The sequence below is a fragment of the Antennarius striatus genome, chromosome 13, assembly GCF_040054535.1.
Source record: "Antennarius striatus isolate MH-2024 chromosome 13, ASM4005453v1, whole genome shotgun sequence".
NCBI classification, from domain to species: Eukaryota; Metazoa; Chordata; class Actinopteri; order Lophiiformes; family Antennariidae; genus Antennarius; species Antennarius striatus.
The window spans coordinates 15,532,131-15,559,496 of NC_090788.1; the positions used below are offsets into that span (position 1 = coordinate 15,532,131).

General features: G+C 39.9%; 6 protein-coding genes across 6 annotated transcripts; 1 reads left to right on the top strand and 5 right to left on the bottom strand.

Moving 5' to 3' along the window:
• Window positions 1-373: 373 nt before the first annotated feature.
• Window positions 374-4,755, bottom strand: LOC137606615 (uncharacterized). Its single transcript, XM_068331945.1, has 2 exons — window positions 4,120-4,755; window positions 374-2,171 (listed from the first exon to the last, which is right to left on the bottom strand). The coding sequence occupies exons 1-2, from the start codon at window positions 4,612-4,614 to the stop codon at window positions 1,194-1,196; spliced, it is 1,473 nt and encodes a 490-aa protein (XP_068188046.1). The 5' UTR covers window positions 4,615-4,755; the 3' UTR covers window positions 374-1,193.
• A 1,747-nt stretch (window positions 4,756-6,502) lies between these two features.
• On the bottom strand, window positions 6,503-10,195 carry LOC137606611 (claudin-4-like). Its single transcript, XM_068331940.1, has 3 exons — window positions 10,090-10,195; window positions 9,603-9,845; window positions 6,503-7,551 (listed from the first exon to the last, which is right to left on the bottom strand). Exons 1-3 carry the CDS (start codon window positions 10,180-10,182, stop codon window positions 7,117-7,119), a joined length of 771 nt encoding a protein of 256 aa, XP_068188041.1. The 5' UTR covers window positions 10,183-10,195; the 3' UTR covers window positions 6,503-7,116.
• A 1,473-nt stretch (window positions 10,196-11,668) lies between these two features.
• Window positions 11,669-13,008, bottom strand: LOC137606614 (claudin-4-like). The gene has a single exon (XM_068331944.1). The coding sequence runs from the start codon at window positions 12,909-12,911 to the stop codon at window positions 12,354-12,356; it is 558 nt and encodes a 185-aa protein (XP_068188045.1). The 5' UTR covers window positions 12,912-13,008; the 3' UTR covers window positions 11,669-12,353.
• Window positions 13,009-15,724: 2,716 nt separating this feature from the next.
• On the bottom strand, window positions 15,725-16,374 carry LOC137606612 (claudin-like protein ZF-A89). The gene has a single exon (XM_068331942.1). The coding sequence runs from the start codon at window positions 16,358-16,360 to the stop codon at window positions 15,725-15,727; it is 636 nt and encodes a 211-aa protein (XP_068188043.1). The 5' UTR covers window positions 16,361-16,374.
• A 3,084-nt stretch (window positions 16,375-19,458) lies between these two features.
• cldn29 (claudin 29) lies at window positions 19,459-21,104 on the top strand. The gene has a single exon (XM_068331943.1). The coding sequence runs from the start codon at window positions 19,503-19,505 to the stop codon at window positions 20,133-20,135; it is 633 nt and encodes a 210-aa protein (XP_068188044.1). The 5' UTR covers window positions 19,459-19,502; the 3' UTR covers window positions 20,136-21,104.
• Window positions 21,105-22,169: 1,065 nt separating this feature from the next.
• LOC137606610 (claudin-4-like) lies at window positions 22,170-25,062 on the bottom strand. The gene is made up of 2 exons (XM_068331939.1): window positions 24,379-25,062; window positions 22,170-22,784 (listed from the first exon to the last, which is right to left on the bottom strand). The coding sequence occupies exons 1-2, from the start codon at window positions 24,883-24,885 to the stop codon at window positions 22,170-22,172; spliced, it is 1,122 nt and encodes a 373-aa protein (XP_068188040.1). The 5' UTR covers window positions 24,886-25,062.
• Between the last annotated feature and the right edge of the window lie 2,304 nt (window positions 25,063-27,366).

Sequence of the window (27,366 nt, forward strand, 5' to 3'; positions counted from 1 at the left end):
CCTTAGTAATTCATTAGTTCATGATGACTGGTTAATCAACTAAACAATAACTCCCTTTTGTAGCACAGAGTGTTACTGAAAAAAGCAAAATTAAGTATGTTCCAGCAACGTGATTCACTGAAACCAAATTTGAATTTCTCAACAAAGACAATTCGTCTCCTTCCTCAAACAGTTCACTCTGCTGCTGTATCCACTCTCTGTCAAACCAGTTTGTCCTGTGGATTTTAAAAGCCAGGAATTGGGTTGAATGTCCAGACTGCCGCTTCGAAGGAAACACTTACTTCAGTTTATGTCAAATATACTAACATGTTAAATACGATTTTAGATACATAACACAAAGCAACCATGTACTTGATTAAAATGCAGTCATTTATTGAAAAGTTAAAATACAGACATCATTCAGTATTATCCAAATAATATAGACATAAAAATTACATTTCAAAGAAACAAATAATAAAATCAAAAACTCCAGAAATCGATATTGACAGTTTTGCAAACTTGGTCACAAACGTGGTCACAAACATTTATTTAGATCATGTTGAGGTCTTCATAGCAGTAAACTTAAAAATGAGCACTTTCCTGAAGTAAAACTTATCAGGTGCTGGTGGAATATAAGCTAAAACATGACACTACTTAAAGCTTCTTCATTGCTTGATTCAAGCAGCCATATGTTCAGCAGAAACAAACAAGCAGAAAAGTCTGAGGTAAAAATCCTGAGGACGGTTTCAATCTAATTCACAGATCAACGTGTCAAACCTGACATTCCAAATGAATGTCAATTATAAGTTGATGATTTTTACTTACAAAAGCATTTCTATAAAAGATGTCAACAAATATATACTTCACTTGCCCCTGGGGTTGTTTTGAAGTTTCTTAAGTTCAGCTTTTTGTGCATGTTACCTAATGAACCTGCTATTGTCATGCATATTGATATTTTTACAATAAAACAAAACTAAGTACAAACTAAACTAGAATGCCAAACTCAGAAATTACTTCTGATCAGTAAACAATCACAAGATGAGAAAACCGCCACTTCTAAGTAACGTGTTTGTGTGTGTGTGTCTGTGTGTGTGTGTGTGTGTCTGTGTACTTGTGTGTGTGTGTGTGTGTGTGTGTGTGTGTGTGTGTGTGTGTGTGTGTGTGTGTGTGTGTGTGTGTGTGTGTGTGTGTGTGTGTGTGTGTGTGTGTGTGTGTTACAGGTATGTTCTCACTGGAATTTCAGATTTATCTTCATTTTCGCTCTCTGTTGATAAATTCTCTTTCACCTCTGCTGCCTTCAGCTGAGACTTTGTAGATGGTGCCTCGCTGTGTTCAGAGTTTGCTGAGTCTGGTCTTTTCATCTGAGACTTTGTTGATGGTACCCATGATCTCTCTGACTCCTGCCTCCAGCCTTGATCAGACCCATCCTCCAATGGTGGCCTTGTGTAAAGCTGAGGCTTGGTTGATGCCCCCTCATTGCTTTCAGCTCTGGGGGGCACTGCTCCAACAGCCGGACTCATCTTTGCAGTTGTGGCTCTGTGATAGGAGACTGCCTGGCTGGACCCATTGGAGGAGCGGATTGCCACATAGCGGATAGTGGGCCTCTTATCCACATTCTGCCCTTTGATGGGGCATGCAGAGCTGATGAACAAACCCCCTCCCAGCATAAGCAGAATGGATGCTCCCCAGCCGATATAGAGACAGGCTCCAATCTCTCTCCGTTGAGCATCAATGGAGGCGCTATAGAACTTCCTCACAACGGCCCCAGCTGCCCATGATGTGGGTATCAAGCACAACAGACCTGTGGCAATCAGCACTGCTCCTGCTGCAATGGCAACCTTACCCTTGCTGTCGCCCTCTTCATCCAAAAAGCGAGTGCATTTCCCCCCAACAAAGGCCAGGATGAGGCCCACACCACCGACAGCGATGGCAAGGACAGTCAGAGCCCTGGCAGCCTGGAGGTCTGCGCTGAGGGCGAGGAGGGACTCGTAAGGTTTGCACTGGATCTGACCAGTGCTTTGGACCACGCAGGTCATCCAGATGCCCTCCCAAATTGTTTGGGAGGTAACAATGGTGCTGCCAACAAATGCTGTGACGCGCCACATGGGTAGAATGCAGCTGATGATAACACCTGCCCAACCAAAGAGGCACAAGCCACTGGCCAACATCTGCATGCCCAGTGAGGCCATGATGTGCTGGTGAAGCAAAGATGTCTGAGTCTCTGAGAAATCCTCACAGTACTGAAGTCCTTAAACACTGCTTGTATGTGTTTATCTTTTCCAGTGCAGCTTCTTTTGCTTGATTCTCTTCTATTGTATTTTCCAGAAGACGCCGGTCTTTCTCAATACGACGCTCCCCTTTTCATACGTCTCCATTCTTGTATTTCTTCAGTTTTCTCTCTTTTACCACTTGCCATTTTTGAAGTAACTCAGAGTCTTGTCTGACTGTTTTAGCTGTCCGCCCAGCCTCTAGTAGCTTTTACTTGGATATAGGTGTGTCTCAATTCAGCCTCGGTTCATTTGGTTACAACCTACCCTTTGTCTTCCTCTCCCTTTCTATTGCTGTTCTCCTTCCGCTCTCTCTCCAAGTCTCTATTTATTTTTCTACCTGAGAGGGCTATTTCACTATTGTCACCTGAGCAGTTGCCTGTGTGCTAATGTCAGTGTGTAAATGCACCACACCTATCCTACTGGGACAAATAAGGGGAGGAGGATGACAACGATAGAGAGAAAGGCAGCTGTGAATCTATGACATCATCAGTTCCCTCCCTCATCATCTTCGTGTCATAAGATTATTTTGGAAATATTTTGGAAGAGATAAATGTTGATAAGCTTCGGATGAAGCAGAGAGAATGATCAATTTTGAGATTTAAATTTGTTTAGCTGAAGTATTGGTGTCTTTATTCAGTTTCACACCAACGCTTTGCATAAAGGCTCACTTGGAGTGTAGAATGTATCGATGCACTAAAAGGAAAATGACATGAAGCATAAACATAATCTCCCCATGAGAAAAGACAATTTAACAGCAGCCACCGTGCAGAAAAACCTGTTTGAAACATGCAAAACTCAAAACTACTGCTACCACACACACACACACACACACACACACACACACACACACACACACACACACACACACACAGACACACACACACACACACACATGTGCGTGCACACACACATGCACACAGTCTTAATTCTTGCTACTCTTATAAAGTTGGGTTTAGTTTTTGTTTGCATTATAACAAATTAAATATTAAAATCATGTTTAAAATAGAAATGTTGTCTCCTTGTGTATACATTTATTTATGAGACCTGATTAATCTAAAAGGACTGAAAAGGGTTAGGAACACAAGATGGATGTCATAACACACACGCTGAGGCATAGTTATTATGATCTCTGTTTATTTGTTTCTTTGGCAGGAAAGACTCATTCTCACAAAACCAGTTCTTAAAGCTTCTTGAAAAACCAGATTGCCATGCAGTGAGTCTTTGACATTCATCAGCTCAGTAAAGGTTGCACCCTTTGAAACTTTTTTAAAAATGCTGTGACTCACATTAAGCGGTATCTCGAATGCACACATATTGTTCTCACAGGTGACCTAGATTAGAATAACATGCAATCATGGAAAAAGAGACAAAATAATGACAAAAACTGTGACATAATCATCAATACACACCAAGTTAGACATATTAAAAAATGGCTTGGCAGATTTGTCATAAATATAAACATTTAATGCAACACATGCATCTCACATCACACATCACGCTGTGTGACTGTGTTAGATAATAAACAACAGTACCAGAGAATATAAGTGTGACAGTTTTCAAAATGAAGTGAAAAACAGAGACATGTTTACATTTAAACAATGCCCAAGTTACTCTCATACCCAATTCTGAAAGATGTGCCTGGGTTACACAGTTGTACATCCAAAGATGTTTTTCACCCAGATCATAGATCTTATTCTAAGCATTTAAAACTCTAACTCTTCGTATCTAGTATCTAAACATAGGCCCTGCTACTGTCCACAGACCGGGCCTTGGAGTACTTCACATCATAGTTTTTGTCATCTTTGGGGGGACAGGAGCTACAGAGAATCCCGCCACCGAGGAAAAGCAGTGCCGCAGCACCCCAGCCGATGTAAAGCGAAGCCCCCAGCTCCTTCTTCTGAGCATTGACAAGGACGGGGTTGTAGAAATCACGGATGATGGTGTTGGCAGTCCAGCAAACGGGTATAAGCACCAAGAGGCCAGCGATGATGAAGACGATGCCAGAAGCAATGGCCACTTTGCTCTTTCTTACTTCATCCTCTACAAAGTTGGTGCACTTACCCCCAACCACACCAAGAAGAACCCCAAAGACCCCGACGATGATTGCTATGACGACGAGTGCTCTGGCTGCCTGCAGATCTCGAGGTAAGGCCAAGAGAGAGTCGTAGACTTTGCACTGCATCTGGCCTGTACTCTGGGTCACACAGTTCATCCACAGACCCTCCCAGGTCACCTGTGAGGTGACAATGTTGGCACCAATGAACGCTGTCACTTTCCAGGTCGGAAGAGCACAGATGACGATGCTCCCCAGAAAACCAATGATGGCCAGGGCCAATCCCAGGATCTGTCTTCCACCTGAAGCCATGATGAAGCTCTGTTGATCTCCTCAAACCGGTAGAACTGTTGATGGCTGAGAGCTGAAGTAAATAATCAGTGAGAGACAAGTGAGCAGCTAGCGATTTAACAGCCCACCCAGTGACGGAGTAGGCTGTGGATTCCTCCCTTGCTGGTTTTGCCACGGACAGGAAGGGCAGAGGAGGAGTTTTCAGCTCATGAAACTCTATACTGAAGAAATCTCACCAGACCAGATTGCTTTTCAGAGGAACATTGACTTCATTGTGATCACAGGTTCACAGTATGATGACAAACTAATCTCCATAAAGCTGATTCTTCTGTACATTTAATGAGTTATTTTAAAGTAATTCATCTGTAATGAGGACAGAATTTGCTTTTATGGCAGCAAAAATGCAAAGAATTATCGACATTTCAAGAACTCCACACAGTTTTTAGTGTCCGGCCTTATTTAAATTTTTTTTTTATTGATTGACAAGAACAAAATAAGTACACAAATAAATTGATTCAAAATAATAGTAAATGAAGTGATATAAATTGTCACGTAATACAATTGAACATTTCACGCCAGATGATATGTTGAAAAGTAATTATACGTTAAACTATGATATTTAACAGATGAATGACAGAGAAATACAATGTTGCCTGTTCGCAAGATTACACAACAACTACATGACTGATGATTATGAAATATAACTTAGCAGAAGGATTTGGCACATGAATGGTTCCAATCGTTAAATTATATATTTATGAATTTTATGTAATAAATTATGAATAATAAATATAGTGTAATATTTTGATAGTTTGACAAAATACATAAATCTGTCTCATAGAGAGATGATGGTGGCATTTTTTATAATAGTCTAAGTTAAATGTAACTATTCTACAAACCCTCAGAAAATCAACCAAATTCATAAATGTCACATTTCACAGTGATATTTTTCACAGGCATAGCACATGTAGTTTAATAAGCCATAACAATTACATCATTTACGTCAGAACTATAATCTTGCAAAGTCAAGTTTTTCAAAGCTTTTTTAAAGACAGATATGATGTCATGTATTTTCAGTAGTTTAGATTTATGAAAAATTGATTTGTGTGAGCTCTATAATGAACATTGTGGATAATTCTTATGGCTCTTTTCTAGCTCAAAAATAGAGGTTGTAAACTATTTTTACGTATATGTGATTCCCTCAGCACAGTAGTTCAGATAGGTAAGGACTAATGCACAATAAATAATATAAAGTGCCTTCTTATTTAATAATTTTTGATTTTTCCACAGTATGGACACACTTATGGCTAATTTCTTTTGCAATTATTTGAAAATAGTCAGAAACTGAAATAATTCCTCTTAAAAGTTGTGGCACTTTCAGTATCAATGAAACACTGGACATTCAAAAAGGTTTCATTTGAAAATTTGAATAAAATTCCTAAAAAGGAACAAATTGCCCCCAGAGTGATGACACGGTCCATTGATACCACCAGCTAGAGAGAAAGTTCCTCTGCTACTGTAGCAGGGGAAGTGAACTCCACACAGTGCCTACTGACAGTAGGGGTCATTGCTCATGGAGAACATATCAACCTTTCAACTCACACTTTGTGGCACTTTGTCAGGATGGAGAGTTGCTCCAAACAAACAACAATCTCAACCAAGTGCTTAGTCTTTTCCTCAGTCATATGAAGGTACATAGCTGAAAGCCTCAAAAGTTGAAAAACAGTAAATATTTTTATTACTGCCTTTTTTTATTATAGTCTGATTGGATTCATATCATTTACTTTAGCTTTGGCATTCAAAAATATTTATACACATACTTTTAGAGTTTTATGAGCTTGAACAGTGTTTGGCTTCACAGCAGGAAGCTGTAATTTTTTTATTTTTTTTTAAATATCATTTTATTTATTTCATATATTTTATTTTATATACTTTATTGATCCCCGAAAGAGAAATCAGTTGCAGACTCTAGTTCACACTGTTAGTATTTTAGTCATGCATATATATAGTATGTACAGGCCCTGAAACACACACACACACAAGGGGCCAGTAGACATGCAGTGGGGGAGTTAGAGTGGCGGGCAGCTCTTGCGCGGTGTGCCCTAATGAGCAAAAGGGGGACGGCACCTTGCTCAGGGGCACCTCGGCAGTGCTAGAGAGGTGAGCTGACACCTCCCACTGTCAGCTCACACTCCAAGGTGAATAGGCGGGAGTGGGAATCGAACTGCCAATCTTGTAATCATTGGACGACTCTCTCTCCCACTGAGCCATGGCAAGCCCTCAATCTACCAGACAATGACTGGTAGATTGTAAACCAACAAATATTGAAAACATTAAAGTCAAATTTTTGATCCATTCAAAAAAAATAACATGAAAACAGTCCGAAACCCTTCAGAATGACAATTCGTGGATGTGCATGCATCCAGTTTTAGGGTATGTGAACATAGCTTCCCTTTGTCTTTTGCCTGTAATATGTTTTATAGACTACAATCAGAAGCTTCCAGGTTGCGTCCCATGAGGTTGCTAAAACATGCCCCCTTTCTGAGCTGTATCTGAGTAGTTATAGCTGTGAACTTGGGCGGCGTGCTCCACCATCCTCTCGGGTGAGTTACGATCAAACATACTGGAATAGTTTGATTTTATGGTTTCCGACCTCAGACTGGCTGGGCGAGATGCAGAGTTGATGAATGGAGTGTTGGTGCTGTATGGCATGTTGGGGTCGTAGAGAGGTTGGGCTCTCTTCTTCTCCCCACAGATGAAGCAGAACAGTATTCCACCAAGCAGTAGCAAAAGGGAGGAAGCCCAGGCTATGTAGATGGAGGAACCCACCTCTCTCCTCAGTGCTGCGGTCACCAAGGGATCATTGAAAATCAAGATGGTTGCTGCTGCTGACCAGCTGGCTGAAATGAGACACAGGATGCCGGCAAGTATACACAGAACTCCACCCAGCAAGGACACCTGGAAGAATAAAAGACTTTTTTTTAAATCTCGTACCCCGAGTCTTGATGTGATTTATTATTGACATCCAGAAACCCAGATAAACCCAGCAACAAAACTTTAATGTTTTCAGTGTGAAAGGACCACCCATAATGACTGATTGTCCAAATCTGATGAATAAATAAACCTGTGTGTTAATATTTGGTACAAAAACACAAAGTAAACTGAAATATAAAAGTTGAGACCAGTGGTTCTTATCCTGGGTTCGATCGAACCCTAGGGGTTCGGCGAGTCGGTCTAAGGGGTTCGGCGGAGATGGAGGTCAAGACAAAACACCGAATATACATGAATCACTGTGTACGTTTGACACATCATGTCAATTCGTGATGACACGCCCCCTTTAACCATCACTGGCTGCAGGAGATCATGTGACGCTACATCGATTAGCCTACATGTGCAACAGGGAATTTTGCGCACTCAGTAGTCGATTTATGCCTGTCATGATGATACGTCATCTGATTGTTTTCTTAATATTTTAATTTATATTAACTATGTTGAGCAAAAAAGAAAGTGGTTGGACAAATATGTGCAACGTGAATTTACATTTACTGTATAACGAAACGTGATGGGAGTCAGCGTTCTGCATGATTTGAATGTCAAGTTGAGCAATTCTAGTCTCGCACTGGCAAAAATAAAGGAACACTTCCTTAAACTGCATGGAAAACAAAAGAAATAGACTTTGCTGTGAAAATGACATAAGAGTAGCACTTGCCAAGGTGAAGCCATGCATATCTGAACTGGTCTCTCAATAACAACAGCAGAAGTCTCACTGATTTGCAGGTAGGTAATGTCATGTGAGTTCATGCACTGTCTTGGTTTTGTTTTTTGAAAAAGGTGACATTAATGCACAATTCATTAAATACACTAGTAAAACATATACTTATCAATCAATCAACCTTTACTTGTACAGCAATCCCGCGTTAGTCATGGGTAATGTGTTCCAGGACCACCTGTGAAAAACTAAATTTCGCAATATAGCAACAAACTATTTATTTTATTACTTACGGTAATTTAAACGTTTATGAACACTCCCCATACTGATATTAAACCACCCTCTATCTGTATTACCTTTTCCCACACTCTTATAGACTGTTTAAAGCACTTTTGTATTAAAGAAAAGTCGCAGGAGGAACCGTGAGCCGGAACGCAGCACACACACGGATGCTGTCAGCCAATAGCATACACATACAGTATCACGTGACTTCATACTAAAAATCCGCGATGTAGTGAAGCCATGCATCTTGAAGAGCAAATAAGTGAGGGATTACTGTATAGCGCTTAATCACATCAGCAGATATTTCAAAGCGCGTTAACAGACAGAGAAACCCAACAGAACCCTCCAGAACAAGCATAAGTGACAGTGGCAGGGAAAAACTCCCTCATTGAGGAACTCTGTGCAGGACCCAGACTCTGGAGGCCGGTCATCTGCCTTGACTGGTTGGGTGGGAAAGGAAATACAATGGGGATGGAGACAGGTCAACGAAAAGAGAGAGATTGGCAGATAGGCCAGATATAATTTGCAGCTATAATTATGCTCTAGTTGCTGAAGTGGGGGCGGGATTTCCAGGCATTTGGATTTCCCTTCTTCCCCACCTGTTGAGCAGAAGGACAAAGACAACGGCAGTATCTTGCAAGCTTTTGAAGGGTCAGTGTAATATTAGCAGGAAAAGCATAGAAAGAGAAAGAAAAGAAGCTCCAAAAGTAACTCCGTTTAACAGAAAGACAGAGAAAAATACCCTCAGCAGTCTAGGCCTATAGTAGCTTATCTAGTGGAATCTGTGTTGTTTCTATTTGTTTCTCAAAGAGAAAGATTTTGATAAAGGTATTAGACAGACAATCAATATCCTACAGGTCATTGTGGAACATATCCCAATTCTACCTGTCATTGTTTTGAGGACATGCCTGTTTTTAAACACTTAAATAAATTCCTCCTCATGATAGAACCTACAGTATTTCCTTTCAGTGGGTCAAAAGACTCTACATGTAACGCAATACAAACATCACTGCAGCACCTTCTTTCTTTTGGAGTAGGTGCTGAGGGGCTCTAAAGGGTCGGGTGGTGCACCGCTACAGTTGGCGACGCCTCCGCCAAGTAGGGTAATAATGAAGCCCAGTAGGCCAGCAAGAATGGAGATCAGTGTGAGGGCACGTCCAGCCTGGATGTCAGCGGTCATAGTGACGGATGTGGTGTGTCTCTTGCACTGCATCTGCCCTGTGGCCTGAAAGATACAGTGCAACCACAGACCATCCCAAACCTACAAAAGCACATAAAGAGTGAAGAAATGATCGTCTTGATGTAGGTTAGATGATTCATAACATTCCTGCCAATCAACTGTGAGTTCACCATTTCACTTTAATTTAGGATTAAACTTAACATACGTGACTATTTAGATTATGTCGACGCTCTTGTCTTAAAGCCAACCAAGTCCATTTACTGACTCACTCGATTGTTAATGCAGCCGATACGTTGTTTCAATTTTATATAGTGTATCTACTCACCGATTGTGCCGTCACAATGTTTGCTCCCACAAAAGATGTTTCACGCCACATTGGCAGACCACATGCCAAACAAACACCCAAAACCCCCATCATAACTAGCGCTAGGCCCCCAATATGCCTGCCCTGTCTCCCCATTTAAAAAAATATAGCTATGCTGCTCTGTTACAAAACAAAGCCAGAAAAACAAATTCATCAAAAAATTTGCTGTCTTAATTGGACCGTCCAAAAAATGTTTTTGTTGCAGGTTTCAGAAGAGAAGATGAGCGTTTCTCTTGGGTCTGTTGAAGTAGACAGAAGGATCTTTTCCTGTTTTGCTCTTATGTTAAATAGTCACGTGACTCAAAGATCAACAGAAATGTGCAACGTAGGACAGACAGTGGCAGCTTGCAAATATACAGAGTATTAAAACACCTCCTAAAAACCAAATCAGGTTTTTCAGGTTGTTCTCTAGTCTAGGTCTCTTTTTTATTTATGTGGCTTTTTTGGACGTTTCAGCTTCATGAACTGACATTTGACACGTTCTCTTACATTTGGAGTGACAAGTGTTGTTTTTAAATCACTGGAATTCTCAGTGTATATTTCTTTGAATTATTTTATAAATTGCGTAACTTGCAATAAATTAAAATTTATAACTTACATAAGAGATAAAAATGTGGGACTTCTACACAAACTGTACCGTTATAGTGAGTAAATGCACAAAAGCCATACGACCCTACATGGATGTTTAGCTTAACTAGTTTGTCACACACCCCACTATGTTTCATTCCCCTAGTTTTTACATAACTGAGGAAAATGTCAGGAAAAAACAGCTTGCCAGTGATAAGTGAAAACAGAAAATAATACCTGCCTCACCCGCAAAGCCACCAGTATTGCAGGTAATCCCACCCACTCCTCTCACAGCCTTTTCAGCCTGCTGCCATCAGGTAGGAGACTGCAGAGTCTGCAGGCCAGAACCAGCAGGCTGAAGGACAGTTTCTTTCACCAGGCGGTCAGGAGGCTCAACTCCCTCCCTGCTCTGCCCCCTGCCACAGCTCTGAACTCTACCCACACCCTGCTCTTCCCCCTCCCCAGCACCTGAATACCTATCTCTCCGTCCCCCCGTCAACTCAGGGATTGCACACATGTCACTATCCCAATAGGATTAGAGTGTATCGAGATGTTAACCATCCCTTGTGTTTCATCTTCTACTTCGTGCTGTACTGTCTGATGTACTGTCTGTGTTGTCCTACTTGTTGCACTGCCTGTGTTGTCCTGCCTGTGTGGTACTGTCTGTGTTGTACTGCCTGTTGTACTGTCTGTGTTGTACTGCCTGTTGTACTGTCTACCATGGGTCAGAGAGGACTGCAATTCCATCAGTGCAGTATGTCGTGCATATATGGTACATTTGACAATAAAGCTGACTTTAACTTTGACTTTGAAAATATGCCTTCATTTGGATCTCCAGCAAATTTAATGGGTTCCTTCTTCCTTTACGTGTCTTGTTTCAGTTTCCACTAATTATTATGGTTAATGGCTAAAAATACAACCCAGCCACCAGACATGAGTGACAATAATGCGTCCTTGTACAGATAGGGCTTTATTGGCTGATGAGGATACAAGGACTAAGACAGCAATGATTTCCTTCATTCCCTGTGCAGAGCATGCTCAACAACTGAGCAACAAATGAACAATACATTTGAATCACTCAATATTGAATACAAGAAATGATAAAACTGATGCTCCACACTACAGTTCAACTTTAACTTCATTTTATTTCTTTGTTTTCTTTAAAAAATCCAAAACAAGTAAAACATTCCAACTGTAAACACAACAATAAGAAAATATAAAAATAACAATTGTCTTGCCACAGTGAATGATTTCAGACATTCAAAGTAATACCAACGTTTTTGATATTAAAAGTTTCTTAAAATTAAGAACTACTCCATGATATCTTATGAAACCCCTTCAGAAAAACTCAGATTTCTCCAGTAAACTTAATTACATTAATTACAATAACTTCTAGTTCACTTAAAATTCACTCTGTAATCCTTCATTTCAAAAACACTGTATGCCCTCAAAGTGCAAATGACTGCAAACTAAAACTTTAGAATGCAATACATGTTCATATTTACACAGGATTTGAACTTATTTGCTGACAAATATAATGCATTTAACAAAAGATTTCAAAAAATTTTCTTTTTCTTTTTCAACCGTTCAATGGATGTCTTCATATTTTCGGTTACATTGTCTGATGGACTGTGTTGTGTATTTTCTCAGTCTTCTTCTCAGCATCTGGAGGTGCCACACAGAATCCCTCCTCCAATGATGAGCAGAGATCCAGCTATCCAGCCCACATATATACAGGCCCCCAGCCCTCCCCTCCTACTATCAGTGTTCGAGGGGTCGAAGAACCCAGTGATGATGTCGTGAGCTGATAAGCTGACAGGAATAATACATGCGATTCCAGCTACTATAAACACCACACCACCAGCCACGCCAATATTAGCTTTGGTCAACCTGTCATCACGAAAAAAATTGGTACATCGAGCCCCTACCACAGTCAGCCCGATGGCCACCACACTCAGGGCCATGGAGACACAGACCAGTGCCCTGGCGATCTGTCTGCTTTGTGATAAAGCAAGAACGGAGTCGAAAGCCTTACACTGAATGTGACCAGTGCTCTGGATCACACAGTTCATCCATAAACCCTCATAGAACACCTGACTTGTGATGATGTTTGCCCCAATGAGGGCTCTCAGCTCCCACAGAGGCAGTGCACAGATCAGGATAGTCAGAAGGAAGCCGAGGATTGCTAGGCACACACCCACAATCTGAGTCTTCATTTTTCCAGAAACATTCAAATCCAAAGCGCAAAATCAAAATGTCAAAATTTGCCTTCTGTCGAGTTGAAGATTGTTTTTCCAAACTTGTACTCGCATGTCAAAGCTGCCGGTTGTGTCTAGAACAGTTTTGTTGTTGCAAGGGTGTGTGTCAAGGAAGGGGAGGGGCCTCTGCTAGTTTGTCGATCAGGTTTCTAGCTTGTCCCGATTCCTGCTTCATATGAATAGGTAGGAGTGGCCAGGTCTGAAAACCTTTGCTGTGATTGAAGAGAAAAGGTTCTGGTTTCAAATTTCAAATTAAAAAATGTTTTAAATGGAACTAAAGTAAAGAACTTGTTCAGTAACACAAAATGGCTTGGGAAAAGTGAGAGTGTGACAAACATGTTCTTTTGACATGCTAAATTAAAATGTTTAGTTCATTAACAGCAGAGGCTTGTTTTTCAAAGCTGGTTCATCTTCAGGTTTTAAAACATTGTTGAAAAAGTGCACATAAACCTTAACACATAAAGTTCCGTTGAATTGATTCATTGAATTGACCCTAGAACAGTTGTGTCGTCAGAAAGGCCAGTGTTTCTGCTACTGCTTTAAGGGGATGACCAGCGTCTCACTATGGGGTGGGCTCATGGCCAGTGCCTATTGAGAGGAATTCCATCACGACGTTAAGATCAGCACCTGAAGTGTCACCCTTTACCTTTTTAAGTGGAGAGTTGTACGCTATCTGCAGAAAATTAACAATGTGTGCGAACACCATCAAGACACTTTCCGGCAAAATTAAATTACAACACATATGGAAAATTCAATGTCTTCACTGACTGCAAACATGTAAGAACACATTAAATACGCTGCCATTTAACATATGACTCCATGTATTTTGTGCTACTTGGAAGGCACTCAACAATAAAAAATTGTGACAACTGACAGCAGACAAAATTAGAAGCTACTGGACTTCTGAGTTGTCATTTACTTTTAACGCAAAAAGTGATCTGGTGAAAAGTGTTATTCTTTTACTTCCCTCTTGCCAAGTAACTTCGATGGTGATTTTCAGTCTTTCTCTCCATTTGCTTGGATTTCTGTTGATTGGCTCCACATCCTTCCTCTCAGTCTAAAAATTCTCTGCTATCATTCCAGGTGCTAGTAAAACTAACATTACACTTTATTTCCTGATATGAGATATATGCCAATACAGAATACATAATATGCTTATGTTTCAACATGCTGTTGTTGGGGCAAATTTTTTTAACTGCATTAGTCATGGAACTTGATATCTTCCTAAACCATACTGCCATCAGATATATATTTTTGATGTTTAATGTAACATTATGAAAACTGTGCAGCCCACTTGTCTCACAAATTCTAGTAGTCAGTAAATAGGCCTACATAACTTTGATGAGTGATGCAATCTCTACCTGACTGATAAAATCATTTGTCAGTACACCATACAGGGGAAATATTTCTAATGAAAATACAATCACGACATTTGTCACTGCTAAATCACTAAAGAGCGATTTTTTGACTTCGTGGTGCCCTGAACAAAAATCAATCTGTTCAGGGCATCTATTGTGAGCAATTTACACACAGGTAGCCGCACCTGACACCATGAGTGAAAAATAAAATAATTTAACTCCAGGAAACTGCACTAATGCCAAAGGTCATTACCCTTTTTTGTCCAAGAAAACTGCAGGATGGATTTAGTAGATTGCCAAAATGTTGTAAGAACGTTAGATTTTATGATCTGCTTTAAGCGTTTGTTATGAGGACCCATAAGATTCATTGTACCCAATTACAGAAACTACTGAAATCCATAATTGTAAAGGGATTCACGATGAGGCACAAAGAAAAATAGTTATGAAAAAGACTGAGGCATCCTTATGTTGTTGATAAATTAGTGTCTCAATGCTCCAAATGGACATTGGCTCCAATGAAATCACAGGCAGCTGTGAAGAAGTTACTGCTGCATACCATTCAACATGTGGCTATCCAATTAAAAATTCTCAGGACTGCCACTTGCAATTGAAAAATTAAGACATTTTGACATCGATCCAATGTGACATTATAGTTGATTGTTTTGCAACCAGATATTATGCTCATTTGTAAACTTCCATTTTTGACTGGAACAATTAATTTTCTCAATCATAAGGTCTCATGAATCAGATCTGAATCATTATTGCAACTCATGTCTTAAAGTGTTATATTTTTAAAGGTTTTACTTTAGACATGTCCCGGTAACATGCACGAAGCAAGTATTTTACTGGAGTCAGAAGTTTTGTGAGTGGTTGAGCCAGTGAACCAATTTCACTCAGATTCTAGTTTAGCCTTGACATCCCCTTCTGTATTTTTGCCTCCCAACTTTATGAAGTAATCACATTTGCTTAAATTATAGAACCACACTAGTTCATTGGCTATTCAAATGACAGTTTTAACTAGCAAATCTTTCCTGCAGCATCTAAGTCTTAAAGACCTATTGTAGTTGCAACACAAGATTTCAGCACCGGGACGTCAAACATTTTCTTCCACAAAAGCAAAAAAAGAGCCTCAGAGCAACTTCATAAAATTGAGCTTAAAGGGCCAAATTTGTAGTGTTGATGCACGTTTAAAGTTTAACTCCAACATGTCATGAATCAAGCTAACTAGATGAACCCAGAATCAATTAAAGTTTGTCACCTTAAGCCATTACCTTGAAAAGCATGTACCACCAAAACAAAATTTTGATTAAATTGAAGTTTGATTTATTAAAACATTACTAAAATTTAATGGCAAATTATAAATCAAGGTTGCAATACAATCATTTAAAAGTCCTTCAACTACTTCCAGACAATTCAAACGTAGGCTCCACCACTGGCTGCTGAACGAGGGCCGGAGTATTTGATGGAGTATCTGCTGTGGTCACTGCGGGGGTCACACTGGCAGCAGAGAAGAGCCCCACCAATTAACAGGAGCCCAGCTGAACCCCAGCCAATGAACAGTGATGCTCCAAGCTCTCGCTTCTGAGAGTCACCGAGAATAGGGTTGTAGAAGTTCCTGATGACGTCGTGACCAGACCACGACACAGCGATCAGGCACAGGAGTCCACCAACAATGAAGAACACCCCAGCAGCAATGGCTACCTTGTTCTTTGCTCGCTCTTCTTCAATGCAGTTTGTGCACTTCCCACCAGCAACAGCAAGCAGGATTCCCATGAGGGCTATCAGGATGGAGATCACAACCAGAGCCCGGGCAGCCTGCAGGTCACGAGGTAGAGCAAGCAATGAGTCATAGACCTTGCACTGCATTTGTCCGGTGCTCTGCTTCACACAGTTCATCCACAGGCCCTCCCAGAAGATCTGCGCCGTCACAATGTTGTTTCCAATGAAAGCAGAGACTTTCCACATCGGCAGGGCACAGATGATAATGTCTCCCAGAAAGCCGATAGTTGCCAGAAAAATGCCAATGAGCTCAACACCTGCAGCAGCCATTGCTATTTTTGTTTCTAGGTTGCACAGAGGAAAGTGACACTTACAATCATCAATTTGAGAGCTGTTTCCTCACCCACAGCTTTTATACCCCGCTTTGTGGCAGCTTCGTGTTTTGATTGGTTGCTCTTAAATTTTTAAACTCAAATCAGCTGTGGTCACTTAAGTCCTTGGGATTTTTAGAAGCTTACCACAAAAAAACTGTTTACTTATAATGGAAATACTATTGAATTTTGAAACAATATATATACTGTATTTATAAAGTATAAAATTTTTCTTGTCAAATAATTACAACTGTGTCAGTCTTCAAGCGCTCTTACAGATTTTGTGTAATTATTTCATTCTCATCTTTCTCTTTGAGATCCAGCCATTTATATAACCATCAAAGACACAGAGTGATGGCCGTTCAGAATATTTGATGAACTATGTGCAACATATTTGTAGGTTTTACTATTTTAATGACTAAATTCCATGAAGGGGGCATTTGAGCTCTCAGTCTCATGACATGTTCTGTGATCAGTGCAGAAATCCTGCAAAGTGGTTCCACCTGAGCTGATGAGTCAGCAGGCCTCAGCTGAACTGCTGGCTTTACTGTTTTATACTGATGTCAAATCTCCACTTAAAATGAACAACAAAGACGAAACACAGGTTTGTCTGGACTGTCCATGGAAGCTGAATATTAGCTGACAGAATTTAGATTGAATGTTTGTACTGTTTTGTTTTTACTAAATAAGAATGTTTAAGCTTTAAATGGATTTAAATAATTGAAGGACTTAATTAAAGACGTATCTAAAAGTAATAAAGTGCAATCATTTCATCCTCACAACTCTGTCACATGAGCTCATCTATGGCTTAAAAGATATTCATCCACTTATCAGGAGGTTGTTGGATCAATGCCTGACTCCTACAGTTGACAGGACCAAGTATCTTTGCGACATGCTGAAGTCCAACGTGCTCCCTATTGCTGTTCCATCTGACTCCAAACCCTGGTGAGAGAAGCTGCCACAGCTCTATGAATGTACAGAATGGGAATTCCGAACAGTAAACATTAGACCAAATTTTATCATAGCATATGTTGTTGAATAGTATCCTTTTTCACAACTTTGAGCCATCTGTTCAGTTATTTGTGGATTAGATTAGATTAGATAGATTAGATGTTACAAAGTAATTTTAGCATTGCACTTACTAAACATGTTAAATATTAGTTATTGTGAGAACTTTTATGCTTTTAGTCAGATTCATACTAATTTTTTTAGTTTCCCCTGACCCAGATATGCAGATATGTATTTCATGTGTTTGTAACCAGTGTGTCCTCACACACATACACACACACGCGCACACATACGCACATACACACCATGACTTTAACTTATTTACAGTTGCTTATGAGTATGGTGAAGTTGAGATGAGAGAGATGAGTGTTGGAGGTGTGGATATGTAATGGGGAACTACTTGAATGTGGTGTGTGCTTCAAAATACTAACGTGCAAATGTAATATGGTATTTTATAAACATTTAGATATCAGTCAGTAGTTGTTTGTATCTCTAGTGCGATGCAGAAACAATGTCAAAAATGTCAAATATGACGTTTCGAAACTGAATTTATAGTATCAGAAGGGGAATATGTGGTGTTATCCTTCTGTGTTTAAGAGTGGTAGACAAGGAGCTGAGTGTTGTGTTACCTTGTGTATGTAACCAGATGCGTTTTATTCCCAGCAGTGTCATATCTAATAGCAGAAACTCAATTTTTACTTCTGTCACATTCCACTGCAACCTACAATGCAACAATATTGGTCTAGGATGTCAGTATTTTTAGGTTACAGAAAAGAACTGGCACCTGCAGCACCCCCCCACCCTCGCCCCCACAGAAAAGCACCAAGAACACAGTGGCAATTTGTTGATTCAGACAAAATCTTACATAAGTTAGATGTACACGTAACAGCTGCAATGACATGTATTATGACACAGGTGTGGGACGTGAGGCAGCCTGCTGTGTCTGTAATTCTGGAGATTTTACCACATTTTTGCTGCCATACTATACAGGTTTTTTGTTACTTTTGTCAAATAAGTATGGGAATTAGTTTGGCACTCACATTGTTGGGAAACCGTAAAGCAGCAAAATTTAACACATTTTCAACGTCCGGAGCAGAATGACGTAATTTGATTCTGAAACTTCATATATTCTCTTTATTACACTGAATATTCAATTTCCATATGCCGTATAATATCTTTTTGACACTTTCTGTATCTTACTCGGGAATCACGTGGTACATCACTCTGAATCAGAATCAGCATACTTAATTGATACTCGAGGGAGGAATTGATTTTGTTATAGTTGCCCTGCTCCAAAAAAAAAAAAAATTAATTAAAAAAAAATAAAATAAAAAAATTATATATATATATATATATATATATATATATATATATATATATATGGAAACGTAGTTATCTTGAATGCCCATCATGCATTGCCATGTCTCGCTGAAGCACAAGCAGTATTCCTGATACTCTTTTTGACTCCGGACATGTCCTGGTAGTTCCTCCATCTTGATAGCCCGTGATCTCTAGTTGTCCATGAGGACTGTGTGGGAACATGGCTTTTACTATCTCCTGTCCATACTCATCCATTGTCTCCTCCGCTGACTTTTTTACCCATCTTCAATACATTTAGCATAGATTTTTTTTATTGTTAAGTATTTAAAGCTTGCGTCCCAGGGATGCACATTGTCTGATGATCATGCGTCCCTGTCAAAAAAATGTACGTCAAAGACGCAAGGACACACACAAACAAAAACACTGCTTTATATAAAATTTGATTGTTATTTTTCAGGTTTTCAGTGCTTCACTTTATTTCTGTTTGTAGCCTTTTACTGAACCACCTTGTTCACTCTGCTTCTTTTTTTTCCTCACAGCTTCCCAGAGGCACCAGAGGGCTTCTTTGTCTGAGAGAAATGCTTCTAAACTCAAAGGCAGCATGATGGATGGAAATATCTGAGCAATGAAGCCAAAGCCCACCCAAAGGAGGGGGCTTCGGGGCGACATCTCTGGGTCATATAAAACATTCCTGTAGTCAGAAACTTTTATTTGGAGCACAGAGAAGTACAGGGAAAGACAGCAAGAAAAATAAGAAGCACCGGCAAATAGCAATGGCATCTTTAGGGCTGCAGATATTGGGCGTCGGGCTGGCCGTGCTTGGCTGGATTGGAAATATACTTATCTGTATGCTGCCCATGTGGAAAGTGTCTGCGTTCATTGGGAACAACATTGTTGTGGCTCAGACCATCTGGGAAGGACTGTGGATGACCTGTGTGGTGCAGAGTACTGGCCAGATGCAGTGCAAAGTCTACGACTCCCTGTTGGCCCTGCCGCCGGACCTCCAAGCAGCACGGGCCATGGTTGTCATCGCCATCCTCTTCTCTCTGTTTGGTCTGCTTCTGTCTGTCGTCGGTGGGAAATGCACCACCTGCATTGGGAACAAAACGGCAAAAGCAAAAGTGGCTGTTTCTGCGGGTGTTTTCTTCGTCCTGAGTGGGGCTCTGTGTCTGGTGACTGTCTCCCTGCCTGCCAACACAATCATCAAGGATTTCTACAACCCCATGGTTCCAGATGCCCAGAGGAGGGAACTGGGTGCATGTTTGTACATCGGCTGGGGCGCATCAGGACTACTGCTTGTCGGAGGTGCTCTTCTCTGTTGTCAGTGCCCATCAGGAGGAGACCGCTATAATGGTGCAAAATACTCATCTGCTATATCCACAACACCAGGAAAGGAATTTGTCTGAGTTTCTTCAATAAATTAGAATCAAGCTTTGAAATGCAAATTTTCAAACCTGTTGCTTAGTAGGATTTGTGACTAACTTTTTAGGGAAACACTGTGTCTTATGCCGTAAGAAATATACAGTAAGAACTATACAAGGCATTAGTATGTGCCATGTAAGGATTTCGTGTAATTTCTTTGTACTTGTTATGAATCCACTCTGACTTTCCCTTTAGGGTTTTTTGTTTTTTGTTTTTTTACAATTGTACATGTGTTGATTCTGAGTCATTAATTAGTAAAAAAAAATTCACTCAGAGGATAAACTGTCCATTTTTAATATGTAAAAGTTGTAATGGTGAAAGCACATGTATGTATTCATTTAGATTGCATCATTCTACGCAACGTTTCACTTTTTCGTTTTCCTTATTCACATCTATAGCTACTAATTTATTAAATTCATTAAACATTAACATTTTTTACATAAAACAGAGGGTGATTAAAGAGGTCACTATACCTAACAGGCATGTCTAAAAGCAGAGAGTGTCACAAGCTTTAAGGCTTGTAAAGCCTTCAACGAAATTTAACATACACAACATGAATACAGAATGTAGTTAATTTTAGGTACACCTCCACAATATTAACCTGATATTATACTGTAAATTACATAGCTTACATTTGAAACTTTAAGTATATTTTGTTCACAACACCATTTTTAACATTTCCCACCCCGAACTTTAGTTAGTAATCAAATACTACTCCACTAGCATCTCATCTGTGTGGCAAAAATGGAAACCATAAGTGTTTTCTACTGTTTTCGTTTAGCTTAGGGAGTCAAGTTTTAGTGAATATCTTTTTGTTTCTTTACTTTCATGTAGTTTAGTTAGAGATTCTTGGTAAAGCCAGTTAAATTTGTTTATTTTGGCTATGGTTCACCATGAAGATAAGAGCTCTTTACTAATCTTTATTATAAATTTGTGCTCACCATCTGTAAATAATAAATTGTTGGGAATTTTCCTTCTGGAACTTTATCAGTGTGTCTCATCTTTGTTTTGCACCCTCTGACAGGGATGTAACACAGACGCAAACTGAAAGTAATCGTTCGTCTTGTCACACAGGTTTCAACTGAAAATGTCTGTAAACAAAAAGAAAACCATTGGAAAGTTTTAGGGTTTATCAACCTGACAAAACTTGGCAGCTGTGGCCTTACTGGGGAAAGTGTAAATATCCATTCTTTGGAGCGATGTAACTGTTCCTTAGCAACATGAATTCAAGCTTACACAGAGCTCTGTTGTCTCAGAGAGTGATGCCTGTTACACTGAAGACAGCAGTAGTAAATTACCGTCTTAATACCATCGCAGTGGATTACAGTATGGCAAATATCTCAACCAGATACAGTAAATTCCCAGGGGTATACTCCCCTGAACTCCTCAAAGCCTTATCACAAGCTGGTATTCAGAAGTTCAGTTGCAGAGCAGTTTCCAGAATAACAAAAAGGGAAGATGTTGGGAGGAACAAAGAAACTTTATTTCTTAAATTTAAAAGTATCAGGAAGTGATCGCTATCACAATATCTATACAATTCTAAACTTTAAAAAAAATCACAGCAGATTTTAAGAGACTGTCAAACATTATAAGGGGCTTTTGAAGCATCTGATTTTGTTTGAGTTTCATTGCCTCACAGAACATGAATCTTAGAAACTGATGCATGCAGTTCAACTCCATCATTCTATTCTTGTATAACTTCTACAGTTATAGGAAAAAAGGGAATTTTTGAATAAGGATATTTTAATGCAAATATAATTTCCAAAAAATAAAATCAGAAAAATAGAATATGCAGAAACTCTGTATGTTAGTCTATGACAGAGACACTAGCAAACATTATCATACTATTCTGCTGTCTATTCTTACTATAATGCCCGTAAGTGTGTTTGAGTTTGAAAGGAGTTTGTTTTCCTTATTTAAAAAACCCTAAATTTCTTGTATTTAATCATCATAAGGAACAGACTGTGTGTCTTCTTTGTTGAAGCTGAAATATTATAAAGCAGTTACAGCTTTAATACTCACACATAGTCCACATTGGAAGCTACAGATCTAACAGGGACAAACTTTGCTGGTATAGGGTGTCTACCATCTTTCGGGGGGCAGTTGTTGCATAGCAGACCCCCTCCTAGTAACAGTAGCCCAGCAGAACCCCAGCCAACATAAAGTGCAGCCCCGAGCTCCCTCCTCTGAGCTGCGATCACCAAGGGATTATAAAAGTCCCGAATCACTGCATGAGCAGACCACGACACTGGGATCATGATTAACAATGATGCTATGATGAAGATCACTCCAGATGTGATGCAGGCTTTGGCTTTGGCCACTTCGTCTTCCATGCAGTTTGTGCACTTCCCTCCAATCACAGCCATGAGGATGCCAAACAAGCCAACGATCACAGAAATGACCACCATGGCCCTGGCAGCCTGCAGATCCTGAGGTAAAGCCAGCATGGAGTCGTACACTTTACACTGCATCTGGCCTGTGCTCTGGACCACACAGTTCATCCACAAGCCCTCCCAGATCACTTGAGCAGTGACGATGTTTGCCCCGACAAAAGCAGTGACTCTCCACATGGGCATAGCACAGGTGATGATCGTACCCAACCATCCAATGAAGGAGAGCAACACTCCCATGATCTGGAGGCCCTGAGACGCCATTTTACACCAAAGCAACAGGACGTCCAAAAGAACAGAAAAAAGTTGTTTTTACAGAATCCACGTCTTGCAGGTCACACACAAAGATACAACATACTCCTCTACTCTTACTTGACGGAGTTTTCAGTGATCTGATGAGGTCTGAGGTCCCACTGTCAAATAAAACTGGCTCCCATTGTAGTCCAGACTTTCAGGGTGGAGTTTTTGAGCTGCCAGACAAAAGGAAAAAGCTGAGACCTAATATCTCTAACCCTTGGCCTCTGTCTGTCTTCATTGTTCCCACACACACAAGCTTTGTTACCTCAAGAATGGCGTCAAGACCGGGAACAATTGTTCCACATCCCACCTGTGTGCGCAGACACACACACACACACACACACACACACACACACACACACACACACACACACACACACACACGGAAACACACACAGCTACACACAACTATACCCACACACAGGTCAAGCCTTAAGCAAACACAAAGATGAGAGTCTGGGTTAATGTATTGAGGTAAAAACAGCAGGAATGGTTTGATCTTCACTCACAAACAGCAAATTCATTCTTGATTATTTTTTTATTTACAATACTGATCACAAAGCCACACACGATCTCAGATATACAGAAATGACAAAAAAACTTCTGCATTTTTTCAAGATATCATATAAGAAAAACACAAGGAAATTTGAACATTTTGGCAATTGAAATTTTTACTGAGTATATGGTGTTCCTTTGAATTCATAAATAAAGTACACTTTGTCAGTTGTCTAACAATGTGAATGAAGACCGGTTTCTACCTATCATTCCTCTTTTCACGGCCACACCTAAACCTGATCTACCAGAAACTCAGACAATAGATTCTTCTCAACTGTGATCCAGGTTTTTGTAGTCAAGTTCTTAACATTAATAATATAGGGGTAACCTCACCATGCATCTCAAAATGTTGAAGATAATTAGAGTAAATATATTTTATTGCATTGTTTCATTACTGAAACAAACAAAATAAAGCTGCTGTGTGAGAGACATCTGAGAGTTGTAAACAAAATATTTATTGGCGTTCTAATTGGAAAAACATAAATTTCATACACATGGTTCAAAACAACCCACATACACCATTTTCCTTGTTTAAAAAAAGCTTATATTATAGTACAGAAATAGAAATATAGTACAGAAAAAGGAATACAAATGAATATTATTCATATCAACAACCACACATATACATATAAGTGTATCGATACAACAAACTGAAGTTTGCCTTTGGGTGTGGTAACTTGTCTTGCTATTTATTTCTGGGGCCCTCATGACAAGTTAAACTCAGAAAACCTATTCTTGAATACCATCTTGAAATATTGACACTCACAACCCAGTTGCACCACTTCATCTGTCCCAGTAAACATTGCTTTACATTGGCATTAATTTACTGTTTTGTAGATCCTTTTCAGACGTAGTCTTTTCCAGACACTGGTGCTGAAGAGGCCTCGGATCTGGCAGCTGTGTACTTTGCAGTGTAGGAGCTTTCATCTTTAGGGGGGCAGTTGAAGCAAAGTATCCCTCCTCCGATGAGCATCAAAGCAGAAGCCCCCCAACCGATGTAAAGTGCAGCGCCCAGTTCTTTCTTCTGGGCTTGGACCACCAGTGGGTTGTAGAAATCTCGGATGATGGTGTGGGCCGACCAGCAGACTGGAATGAGGCAGAGAACCCCAGCGATGATGAATGCAACTCCAGCAGCAATGGCCACCTTGCTCTTAGCTTGAGGATCCTCCACGCAGTTGGTGCATTGGCCCCCGGCCACAGCCAGCAGAATAGCCAGGACGCCCACCACGATGGAGATGATGGTCAGGGCTCGAGCAGCCTGGAGGTCAGAGCTGAGAGCCAGCAAGGAGTCATAGACCTTACACTGCATCTGGCCTGTGCTCTGGACCACACAGTTCATCCATATACCTTCCCAGATAGTCTGCGAGGTGACGATGTTGCTTCCGATGAAAGCGCTGACCTTCCACATCGGTAGAGCACACACGATGATGGCACCAATCCAGCCCAGGACCCCCAGGGCTGCCCCCAGCATTTGTAAACCAGCAGACACCATTGTGGACAACTAATTTACTCTTCGACCACCTTCTTTTTGTACCTGAATGATCTCTTTGTAAATTTAATCCCTTATTTCCTGTGAGGCAAGCCTGGTGCCTATTTGTCTCTGTCCCTGAGAGAAACAGGTGTTCTGTTTGACAGGAGATTGCTAAATGAGAGAAGACTCAGAGAAGAGCAGGTACATATGATTTCCTCCCTGAAAGAGGAGTGTCAAAGGGTGAAAACATGTCAGCGTCTCTTCGGGTCCACCCCCAAACTACACAAACAGTGAAACCTGTTTTCCCTCCATCAACTATTCTTGAACAAAAGGATAAAATTTAAGCCTGCTTTGCAGAATGTTTGTACCTTTATCATGAGCAAACACTTATTTTTGATACAATATAATAACCCTATGAAAAAGAACCTTACATAAACTGAAAGAAATGTTCTTTGTTCATCCCCCGCTCTTCATTCCCCCTCCCCTCAAAGTTTCACCTGAAACAGCAGGAGGGAGGTGTGACGTCCTCGGTGAAACATGACTCAGTCTGATTTGAATGAAGATACTGCCGACAAAAAAGTTCAGACTGACCAAATATGGTCTTGTGCTCAGGGATTTTCTAGCATCACACATTCACATGACTTTTTATGACTTGTTGCTGGAGTCAGAATACATCTACAGAACAACAAAATGAATTAAGGAGCGATAGTGGTCTCAGTTCAATAATTGAAAAGCAAAAATATTCTGGTTCAATTGAAATTGACCATAAACCTTCCACTTAAAAAAAAGTCCATAAAATCAAAACTTGAAAATGAAAATGATTCATGAGTAACAATGGTGTGCCAAAATTAAATACTGCATCCGAAAAATAAACATTGAAATCCATTGACAGTGGAGAGTTTGGTGCTATTATATCTCTTTGTTTGTTTCATTTTCATAAAAATCCAGCGTCACTATTTCTTCTCTGGCTTTTAAAGGTCTACATGTCTTCATGTCCATCCTCTCATTACATATTCTTTTTTTTTTTTCAAAATGTTAACTTGTGAAAAAGAAATTGTAAATATTTGAATCGGATTTACAACTATTTATAATTGTATTATTTATATTTTAACTTTGAATTTAAACTACTCAGATGCTGAGCCCACTTCTGACCAAACATGGCTGTGCTTTTTGGATCTTAAAGTCTAATTTTATATATTGTAATATAAAGCATTCTCAAATCAACAAGGTTTTACTGACTAGGTCTGATATGCACAATTTGTAAGACATTTCTTTTACAAATTATAGCAAAAACTACAATGACAAAAAATATATTTTCCTTTCTTCCAACCTGACAACTGCTACTCTACATGTTCAGTTTGCTTTGCTGTCTTCCTGAGCAGCTGCCGTCTCATCTAATATGAGTAATCAGTTGATACTCCAACATGACTCATAAGTTGTCCTCCACTCGTGAAACTGTCTAATTTCCTTGTCATCCTCTATGATCCATGGTCAGAAACGTTCTGGATTTAGTCTTTGTAAATCTAAGAATTGGGAGAGCCTCATGAAATCCTCTCAGGCTGAAGCTGGCCCCGGATAAATTTACATCCTTTATTTACCCTATAAGTGATTGCACTCTTCCGCACACACATACTGATTTTTAAATTTGCTTTAGGGACTTAATAAATGTCAAAAGCTAATGATGAAAATTCATCTTTTGTGGTTTTATTATTTGGTAAACTTTGTCATTATGTGGAACTTTAATTCGACCATATTATTTAAAATCCATCTAATAAAAACCCATCACCATTCCTGGCTTTTCTGAATTTTTACTTTTGCTGAATAAAATACAGATCATTCATTAATTCTGTCTAGCTTTATTCCGTTTTCTTCCCTGTTCAGTGCTGTTGTTGACAAGAGTGTCACTCACATTTAGTTCCATGCATGCGAATGGAGATATTGAGAAAAGGTAACATATAATGTGAAGCATGTGAATTGACAATTGGTCCTCCCACAGAGCGAGGTCATATAATGAAAAGTATTTTCAAAAGAAGTAGTCTTACATTTCTAGGAAGAGCAATTCCTCAACAACAGCTGGAATTTATTGGCAAAAGAGAAAAATGAAGAAACTGTCAAAATTAAGGCTGAAGCTGGTTTTGAACTCTGTATTGTTCGGTCTGTGTGTGTTCTGTGATTCAGACTGAAGGCTGATTGTAAGTCTGAATATACAAGGTTTTTGTTCAGGAAAGATCAAAAGAGAAGGCCTTGTATTTGATATCTATGTGAAACTGATGTGGGTGGAAAGCACAAAAAGGGAAGGGTCACTCTAAGTGCAAGTCTTCTTCTTCTTCTTTTCCTTTCGGCTTTCCCTTCAGCGGTCGCCACAGCAAATCAATTGCCTCCATCTAACCCTGTCTTCTGCATCCTCTTCTCTCACACAAACTACTTTCATGTCCTCTTTCACAACATCCATAAACCTCCTCTTTGGTCTTCCTCTAGGCCTCCTGCCTGGCAGTTCAAAAC